This window comes from Carassius carassius, chromosome 21 (genome assembly GCF_963082965.1).
Source record: "Carassius carassius chromosome 21, fCarCar2.1, whole genome shotgun sequence".
NCBI classification, from domain to species: Eukaryota; Metazoa; Chordata; class Actinopteri; order Cypriniformes; family Cyprinidae; genus Carassius; species Carassius carassius.
In genome coordinates, this window is record NC_081775.1 from 23033140 (window position 1) to 23043096 (window position 9957).

The 9957-nt window shown below is 37.4% G+C and overlaps 2 protein-coding genes across 2 annotated transcripts; both read left to right on the plus strand.

Annotated features, from left to right (window-relative positions):
• Positions 1-781: 781 nt before the first annotated feature.
• mutyh (mutY DNA glycosylase) lies at positions 782-5009 on the plus strand. Its single transcript, XM_059503888.1, has 15 exons — positions 782-1145; positions 1250-1380; positions 1850-1889; positions 1988-2061; positions 2144-2185; positions 2274-2345; positions 2451-2564; positions 3242-3339; positions 3439-3583; positions 3668-3758; positions 3865-4047; positions 4146-4291; positions 4420-4569; positions 4674-4715; positions 4827-5009. The coding sequence occupies exons 1-15, from the start codon at positions 1037-1039 to the stop codon at positions 4971-4973; spliced, it is 1584 nt and encodes a 527-aa protein (XP_059359871.1). The 5' UTR covers positions 782-1036; the 3' UTR covers positions 4974-5009.
• Positions 5010-5464: 455 nt separating this feature from the next.
• Positions 5465-8085, plus strand: elovl8b (ELOVL fatty acid elongase 8b). Its single transcript, XM_059503889.1, has 8 exons — positions 5465-5713; positions 6097-6167; positions 6329-6516; positions 6631-6711; positions 6872-6928; positions 7033-7147; positions 7320-7447; positions 7663-8085. Exons 2-8 carry the CDS (start codon positions 6110-6112, stop codon positions 7828-7830), a joined length of 795 nt encoding a protein of 264 aa, XP_059359872.1. The 5' UTR covers positions 5465-5713; positions 6097-6109; the 3' UTR covers positions 7831-8085.
• Positions 8086-9957: the final 1872 nt, after the last annotated feature.

Here is a 9957-nt window from a genome sequence, read left to right on the forward strand (position 1 = left end):
GTATTCAAAATATGAAATCTAATAGAGAAGATCTAATGCTAGAAATCCAACAAAGTTTATTTAGATTACAGATAGATGTGAGATTCTTTTGGGTACCTGCTCATATAGGAATAAAAGGGAATGAGGGAGCAGATAAAATAGCAATAAAATCAACCAGGACAAATGATACAATAAATATACCCCTTGGAAAAGGAGAGGCTAAGGCAATAATCAAAAAAGAAATGATGAAAAAATGGCAGGACAGGTGGGATGTGGATAAAAGTGGAAGGAAATATTACAGATTGCAAAAATCTATTAAGGCACAGGGGGTGAATAGAAGTAACAAAAGAGAGGAGAGTGTTTTAACCAGGCTAAGGTTTGATCACACAGGATTAAATAAAACATTGTTTTTAATGGGTAAAAGCCAATCTGATGAATGTATAGAATGTAGGTCCAAGGAAGATGTTGAACACGTATTATTGCATTGTAAGAAATATAGGGATGAGAGGATGAGACTAAATCAAAAGATAAGTCAGAAGAAAGTGGAATATTGAAGGTTTGTTAGGCACAACAGGAGATGGGGTAAAGGATGCACAGAAAGCAGTTGTACAATATTTGAAAAATATAGGAATATATAATAGGATTTAGGTAGTATATTAATTTTTTTTTTTTTTTTTGATTGATGATATAGTCATGATAATATTTTCTCATGTTACATACTCCTATACAGTAGGTGGCGGTATGCACCTTTATAGTCATGGTTGCAATCTGCCATAAAACGAAAAGAAGAAGAAGAACTCCCATTACTTTCCTGCAGAGAAAGTGCTGCTGTATGTTGAGAAAACACTCGTTACTTGTTCCATTACTAACAGTAGTACTTTGCACGTCGTTTTTAATATATGATTTTCAACGGTCTGAGCTGAGGTTTATTTCGTTTTATTTTTTTTCCCATAATAGCGACCATGTGAAGATAGTTTTGATTTTAACTGAAAGTTTTAAGGGAGTTTTAAGTGTACCACAGGTTGTTTACTAATTAGTTAAAGATTGGTTTAGCGCTATGAGCAGGTTAAGATCTGCAGTGCAGAAGGGGAAGACGGCCGCTCTAGAAAGCACAGAGGTGATCAAATCCAGCAATAAGAAGAACTCAAAGCCCGCCATTAAAGAAGGTGAGTGGTTCTCTGTGCAACTGAGAGACGTTATAAATCAAGGCAACACGACGTTTGCCTTTAAAATGTTATAATGTTTAAGTTTGAGTTCTTATTTCCACCAGAGGAACCGTCTGAAACTGGACCTTCCTCATCATACCACTTTTTCCATGATCCAACTGAAATCCCTCTTTTCCGCTCTCACCTACTGCAGTGGTATGATCAGAATAAGAGAGAGCTTCCCTGGAGGACACTGGTAAAGACATATAATACTCTTAATTAGTAAATAACCTAATCTAACAGACTGTACATAGTTTTTGTCAAGTTACTATGCTTTTTTGGACCCATGGTATACAGTTGTAGATGCTCATTGGAAGTGATCAGCATTTCAGTGCTATTTTATTTTTTCATGTTCAAGCACATTTAATGTATTGCAGGGGGAAAAATGATTGTAGGCCTGAAAATATGAATTATACTGGTAAAATAAATTGTCTGTGTAAAAGCACATAAATTATTTAGTTAGCTAGGAATTATTTAATTTTTCCCAAAATGTTGACTGTGGGGTAAAGTGTGTTAGTTATACTTTAGGGTTATTTGTTTCAGTGGCTTAACTAATGTCTATAACAAAAACTGTTACAAAATAGTTTAGTTGCATTCAATGCAAAGAAAACATTGAAATGCGATCAGTCTTTTGTGTGTGTGTGTGTGTGTTGTAATCTATACAGGCTATGACAGAACCAGATGTTAATATCAGGACATATGGAGGTATCAAAAAGTGTTTTAATGTCGTGATCATCTTAACCTAAATACTTTTTTAAAATGTAAATGTATTTATTTTAAATTTTTTCTGATGTGTTCCTCAGTGTGGGTCTCAGAGATCATGTTACAGCAGACCCAAGTTGCCACAGTGATAGACTACTATAACAGATGGATGAAGGTAGCCAAGCTGTTTGATATCTCCTCTCAAAGTACCTCTGGAGTGCCACATTTTATGCTGTTTCTGCATCTTTTATTTTTAGAGATGGCCAACTGTGGAAAAACTTGCTGCAGCCACACTGGAGGTGATGGTTAAATCCATTGACATCCACAAAATATAAAGACAGAGACATAGTGAGCACCTGACAGTGGTGTATTATTGTCTCCCTGCAGGAAGTGAACCAAATGTGGGCGGGTCTTGGATACTACTCTCGAGGACGCAGGCTGCACGAAGGTGCTCAGAAAGTAGGTTTAACATAGTAATGCAGAATTTAGATACAATTAAGATGTTTGCTTTCGTATATTTGTGTAATCATCTGCACATATTGAAAGATTTGATTCTTACAATAGGTGGTATCAGAACTGGATGGACAGATGCCAAAGAACACAGCAGGACTGCTAAAACAGCTGCCTGGAGTTGGACGTTACACCGCTGGCGCAATCAGTTCTATAGCACTTGGACAGGTACATTTGATTTGATCCATTTTCTTAAAGAAATGGCTCGCCAAAAAAATAGATGAAATTTACTCACCCTCAAGCTGTCAAGGATGGTGATGAATTTGATGAGAAATGCATTTTATACTTGCTCACCAATGCCTCAATTGCATTGAATGTGTGCCACTGGATTTGTGTGGATTACTTGTGAAGTCATCAGCCCACATCTTACCCCTAGTCAGACACCGCTCTGTCACGTTACCACAACAAAAACATGAACAAACACTGAGCAATTGTCTTTTTATTAACATTAATACAGATTAAAAAATTTATTTTTCCATGTTTGCTTTTTACTGCGCACAAGGTTTATTTGCATAGTCCAAGTCTTCTGCTCCGTTTTTAGTGCATATCTGTTGCAGAATTACAGAGCCACATGGTGGTCTGGCATGTACAGTATACGACATGTTTTTTTTTTTTTGTAAGTTATGTGGTTTTGTGTGGACGCAGATATTTCTTGAGGTCAGATAAAAAGATCGCATTGGAAAAGCTCTGGCTTCGTATGGACATAGCCTTAAGTAATGCTAAATAAGAACAATCTTTAACATCTTAAATATCCTAAATTTGGGGGAACTTCTATTAAACACTGTGAATATTTAGCAATAAATGCTGTTTATTTATTTAATGCAATGATGTTTGTTGTTCTCCAGGTGACTGGTGCAGTTGATGGAAATGTCATTCGAGTTCTCTGTCGCGTTCGAGCCATAGGTGCAGACAGCACCAGTCCTGCTGTAACAGATGCTTTGTGGTACTGAAAGACACATCAAGCTGATTGTACTGTTAAGCAAATTTAGATCTGATATGTAAAATGTTGGCTTCAATTGGTCTATTTATTGGTATATTTCAGGAAAATTGCTGATACACTTGTTGACCCAGAGAAACCCGGAGACTTTAATCAGGCTATGATGGAATTAGGGGCCAGAGTCTGCACCCCGAAATCCCCTCTGTGTGGCCAGTGTCCTGTTCAAACCCATTGTCATGCCTTTAGGAAGGTACTGCTGAGCAGTTCTCACAAATGCTTTTATGTAAAACTGTCAAATTATTATATACCAGATTTTATGTCTTTTATACTTTAGGTGAGCATTAAACAAGAGATTGACTCCAAAAGGTTTCTAAGTAAGCTTGTCTCAAAGCTCAACACCTCAGTTCCTGACATAGAGAATTGTTGTAAGTTGTAAAGTCTTAGGTTAATCATGAAATATTCTCTTTTTATCCATACTTCAGATCTATAAATCAAAAGAAGTGTCTAATGCACGTTCACATTCTCTGACAGTGGCTGCTGGGAGATGTGACTTGTGTCTGTCAGAGGACTGGGACCCTCAGCTGGGGGTGCAGAATTACCCAAGAAAGCCTGTTAAAAAAGCTCCACGTGTGGAGCAAACCCTAACCTGTATAGTGGAACGCCAGAGAGCCGGAGAAGAGATGGAGTATTTTCTCACTCAAAGACCGAGCAAAGGTGAAACAATAGTTTTTACTGGGTGAATGAGAAAAGGTTTCTAGAAACTGGAAAATATCATGAAAAATATGATTTTGGATTACATTGATGTGTTGCAGGACTCTTGGCAGGGATGTGGGAGCTGCCCAGCATGCTCTTGGCAGCAGACGTCTGTGAGAATAAATATAAAGACTTGATATGTGACATGATGCAAAAATTGCTGGAAAAATCTCTAGATGCTAACTCAGTGCAGTTTGTGGGAGAGGTTTGTGTTTTCCCCAAAACATATCATCTTGGGTCAATATTTGATTTGCATCTTCGGCGATGATGTGCACGTTTGGTTACAATGCATGTGTTTTGATATTCATTCATGTCTTTCATGTTCTCTATCAGGTGGTGCACATTTTCTCCCACATCCATCAAACATATATAGTCTTTTCTGTGCGTGTGTCTGACTGGTCAGAAGGAGAGCAAGAGCAGAAGACCTGCTGGCTCACTAAATCTGCTCTGAAGGAGGCGGCTGTATCCACTGGGGTTAAAAAGGTTGTGTATATTTTCATGGGTTTCACAGCAAAGACAGACCTAACAAACCTTGTTGTTACTGTCATTCACATGTATGTAAAGATTTTGTATTTTCTTTTTCACAGATTATGAAGCTCTATGAATCTTCAAGCAAGGTGGACAGTAAGGTAAGTGTTCCTGAGTTTGCACGTGCTTCATACTTTGCACTGTTTGTTGTTTTTGACTTATTTTCATTTTCATATCTTTTTGCCCTACCCTAACATTTTACACTTTTTCAGGAAAAGAAGAGAAAACCCAGCCCTGAGAAACAGTCAAACAAAATAAAAAAGCCTAAGGGTGCTGTTACTAATGAAGGACCCAAACAACTCTGCATCAGTAAATTCTTTTCTACCTCTAAGACAACGACCAAAAGCCAAAACTGTTGACAAAAGCCTGTCTGTACATTAAGGTTTCTGATTTTTTTATATAGTCAATGTGTAGTCATTGTCATTTTGCTATGTTGCTATAGTGTCACATATAATAACACATTAGGCTGCAGCTTGTTGTGTTTTTAAATAAATAAATAAATGTGTAACCAGCCTGGTTTTAGAAAAGTTGGGATCCAGAATAAAAGAAACAAAAGAAACAAACAAACACATTTACACAAAGAAATCTTTCTCTCTACTTCACTTTTTATTTTGCAGCAAACTTTTTATCTAAAAGTATTTAGCCAGACAGATAAAATTAGATCACGTGGTCATGTTCATTTAATTCACTGCGCCCTGAATGCCCTTCCCTCTCTGATACTGGGTGTCAAAATAAGAGTCGTTTTTTATATATATATATATATATATTAACAAACCTGAGGTTATTTATAATATGACACATATGTGTAAATATACTTTAAAAGTAAAATTATAAATTTGCTCTATTTGTTTAAATTTCAGATTAATTTGTCTGTTTTCTTGGCCCCAGTGGGACTTATAATTGTGAAACGTGAGTTATGAAAACTGGGTGCAGTCCAAAGTTTTTCTTCCAGTAGTTCTGTACACTTCTGCATAACAACTGATAACACTCTATTTCCCATGTTACTCTAATAATTTTGTGTGAAGTTCAAAGTTCTTATCTGACCGCGCGACTGACTGAACTCTTCCACACAGTGCGATACACCTGTACTTTTCCTCAGGTAAGTTCACCAGTAAATTACTGCGGTCAAGCTAGCCGCAGTTCTGTTGATTGCAAACGTTTGTCAAAACGTGAAATAATCCCTATACGGAAAAAGCCAATTGCAGTCAGATAATAAAAACGTACGTTAAATTTCTTGTCAAGAAGTTGCAATAATTACATTAACAGCCTGCAATATGGAGAAGGTATCCCTCAAGGACAAGACCTCAAATCATTGTGTTGCAAATCTACTTCCTTAACGTATGCAACCCTTCGCTTTTTTTGTATAGCATGTAGCCTATTATTAAGAAAGCAAAAACACTGGATATATTCTTCTTTATACGTGTTTTACCACCGTCGACTGAATGCTAGTCTAGTCTTTTTGTTCTTTTTTTTATGATAAAGCACATATTCCTCTATGGAATCAACATGGCAGAGAGTGGAATCCATGCACCGCTGGATTCTAGAAAATGGGGGTATGATTTTTTTTTTCCGTGTTGTATAAGCATGATTTATTTTACACCTTGTATTTAACTGTACTATCTAGAGAAACTTTACATCATAAAATATTAATATAATCATCTATAGAATGCACTTTTATGCAGAACTCCTTGTGTTTTCTGTCATGGTATTTCAGATAAGCGGACAGACCCCTGGCTTCTTGTCTACTCTCCTGTATCAATCATCTGTATATTTTTGTGCTATCTTGGTATTATTTGGATTGGACCCAAGCTTATGAAAAACAAGGAACCAGTGAACCTAAAAGCAGTGCTTATTGTATACAACTTTGCTATGGTCGGTTTGTCGATTTACATGTTCCATGAGGTACATTTTGTATTTCACACATACTTGTTCAGTCCAATATAGGTGCATACTATTTCAAGATCTTGGCGTTAAAATAACCGTCATCAAATCTGAAATCTATTTTTCTTTCCAAAGTTCTTAGTCACATCATGGCTGGAAAACTACAGTTATCTGTGTCAACCTGTGGACTACAGCCCCAGTCCTCTAGGAATGAGGGTGATTACATCTCTCTCACTTTATGTTTAGCTGCCTAGTGTTCTTTGCTAATAATCAGTAATTCCTGTTTTTCAAATCATAATCAAATTTACCTACCTCATTATTTTTCAATTTCCAAAAAAATATGCATTGTTACCTAATAATTACTGTATCTTTTTAGATGGCCAGTGTATGCTGGTGGTTCTTCTTCTCTAAAGTTATTGAGCTTAGTGATACAGTAAGTTTTACCCTTTTAAAAAATATGATTGTTGCAGATATTTACACCTGTTTTAGACATGCAGTTCAAATAAAGAAGCTTTCCCTCCCAACCTCCTCTATCAGGTCTTTTTTATCCTAAGAAAAAAGAACAGCCAGCTCACTTTTCTACATGTTTATCATCATGGAACTATGATCTTCAACTGGTGGGCAGGAGTTAAATTTGTGGCTGGAGGTCAATGTAAGACAAACATTAAATAATTAATATATATTCAATGTCAACTGGTTCCTTGGCTTCTTTGATTCTATGCATTTTTATATACACATTAAAAATAACACTTATGCATGCATTTTTTTAAAGAAATTTTTTTCATGTATTTCAATATTTTGTGTCTTTTTGCCTATTCATTTAGCATTTTTTATCGGGCTGCTGAACACCTTTGTTCATATAGTGATGTATTCTTACTATGGCCTGGCGGCCCTGGGGCCTCACATGCAGAAATATCTGTGGTGGAAGCACTACCTCACCTCATTACAGCTGGTAAATACACACAACACATTGATATTCTGCTCATTTAGTCTCTCACTTTTAGTCTATTAGAGCCTTTTTTTCACAAATTTGTATTCTTTTGTAAATTGCATCAATACAGATGTCCTGTAAATAGATGGGCAGATGATAATTTTTACAATTAGAATTAAAAATTTTAAAACAGAAACATAACATCAGCGGGACTGTTGAACAACTTGTCATTACAGGTCCAGTTTGTCTTGCTGACTATTCACACTGGTTACAACCTCTTCACCGAGTGTGATTTTCCTGATTCCATGAATGCAGTTGTGTTTGCATATTGCATCAGCCTCATTATACTCTTCAGCAACTTTTACTACCAGAGCTACATAACCAGGAAGAGCAAGATGTCTTAGCATATTGGTCCACATGAGTAGAAGAGGACTCACCCATCCTTTAATAGACTAATTTGTCCATTGCTGTTGTCACTGCAGTCATTCCTCAGCTAAATTAAGTCTTCAGGACTGAAAATCTGCTGAAACCACTGACCTTATATCTAATTTGGGTTGTAAATGAATTATCCAATAAAGATGTCACATGTTTCATTGCATTTTGGAACCTCAACCAAAATAATTTGAACTGTAAATAAAGTGTAATTTCATTTTAAATAACTTAATGTTGAAACCTTGTGCAAAAACAGCTTTGTAATGTCTTACAAATTGTCTTTTTAACAAAGTGAAGTGCACTAGATGGCGTTGGGCTGCCTCAGACGATGGTTTCGTGCAAATTCTCAAGCATGTACAGGGGCGTAACTTGAAGTAGGAGGCATAACTTGGAAGTTGTCCAAATCACACAGAACCACGCGTGAGCTCAAAAAAAAAGTTGTTGGAAATATGGCGGCTTTATTTAGGGCACAGATCTGGGGGGCAGGGTTTCATATTTTTTTGAAGCACCCCTGGGTGCCGCCATTGGCTAGCGGACCCCCACCTGCTGTTAGCATTCCATTGACTTCCATTCATTTTGGCGTCACTTTGACAGCGAATAAATTTACATCTGAGGCATTTAAAGACTCCATTTGTCCATTCATTATTTCTAAAGAAACACGAAAATTTATAAAAGGCCCCATTACCTTGTATCTTATGTTGTGGCCCCGTAGAAGCAGTTTTTGTAAAGAATAGGCTAACGATTGCGTCATAACCGGTGACTCTCTTTCGCACAGTAGAGAAATTACCGTATGGACAGGAGGAGAAGCTTGCAGGCAATCGTTTACTGTCTATGAGGCAATCGTGGGGACGTGGAGGCATGACGTCAAGGGAGAAGCCCATAGAGAGTCCATAAAAGCAATGGGACAAAATTATTCAACAACGTCTGCAAGATTCGGTGGGTGATTCAGATTTCTCTTGGCACAGTGGTTAGAAGACTTACAGGTTGCTCACGTGACATCTACGTCATCAAGCTCAGTTTGAGTCTGCGCAGTACGCCCGACCCCCAGGAAATTTCGTAAACCACCGGCCCTCAGTGGTAAAAAAAAAAATGCTAAAAAATATATACTACTAACGTCATAACCCTTGCTAAATTATTTTAAATATATTAAGAAAGCCACCGCTACTGGTCACATGGTCTATGGTTAGACTGATTTGTTTAGATCCAGTGCAATTGCTACCTTGACAACGCCACGTGAGAGGCGTTCACACCGCCGCTGACTTGAGCTTCCAAAGTTACCGGAAGTCATTCATTTTCAATGGAAGCTGGCTTCTCTCAGCTGCAAGGAGCGTCAAATTCCTTGACGTTGCGTTTTGAGTGACCAGAGCGTCAATCCGAGAGTTGAAAGTGGCTCAACTTTATGGTAATAATGAGCTATGACGCTGTTCAGCGGCAAAACGCCAGCAACCAATCGGAATATAGACGTCCTTCGCGCTGGCTGATTCCGCAGAAACATACGATGTAAACTTTCGTTCAAAACATACATAAAATGTGAGCATATCACTTGCTAATCATTTATGAATGTTTTTGTAAATTATATAGTTTATCATAAACTAACCACTTATAAATTACTTACAACTGAACTTTTATTATACTGATTATTAATTGGCGTCATTATAGTATGAATATATTTAATACACACACCACTGTCTACCTACCACTAATTAAATTAGTCATTATTATTAGGCTACCAACATTTACTAGCTTGTGCTAGTTCACGGGCGGCTAGCAATAACGTACGTTAATTGCAGTTTTTTCTGTCAATTCACCTGTTGACGCCTGATTTCGGAATAAATCCGTAATTTTTGAGCCCTTTGATGCATTCTCCTCCAGCATCCGCTTCTTCTTCATTCTGGCCTTTTCGGCCCCTCCTTTGTCCTTTCTCTTCTTGCCTTCCATGGGGGTATCGTTAAATGTTATGCAACCACGCTAATCCTTCCTGACTGTCAATTTTTCTTTTTTTCTAGAATTTGCGCGCTTTCTCTCTCTCTCTCTCTAGTCTGGCATGTGCCATTTTTGGGTCATGCCATTAGACGAGGGGGCAGGGGGCGCTCATTATC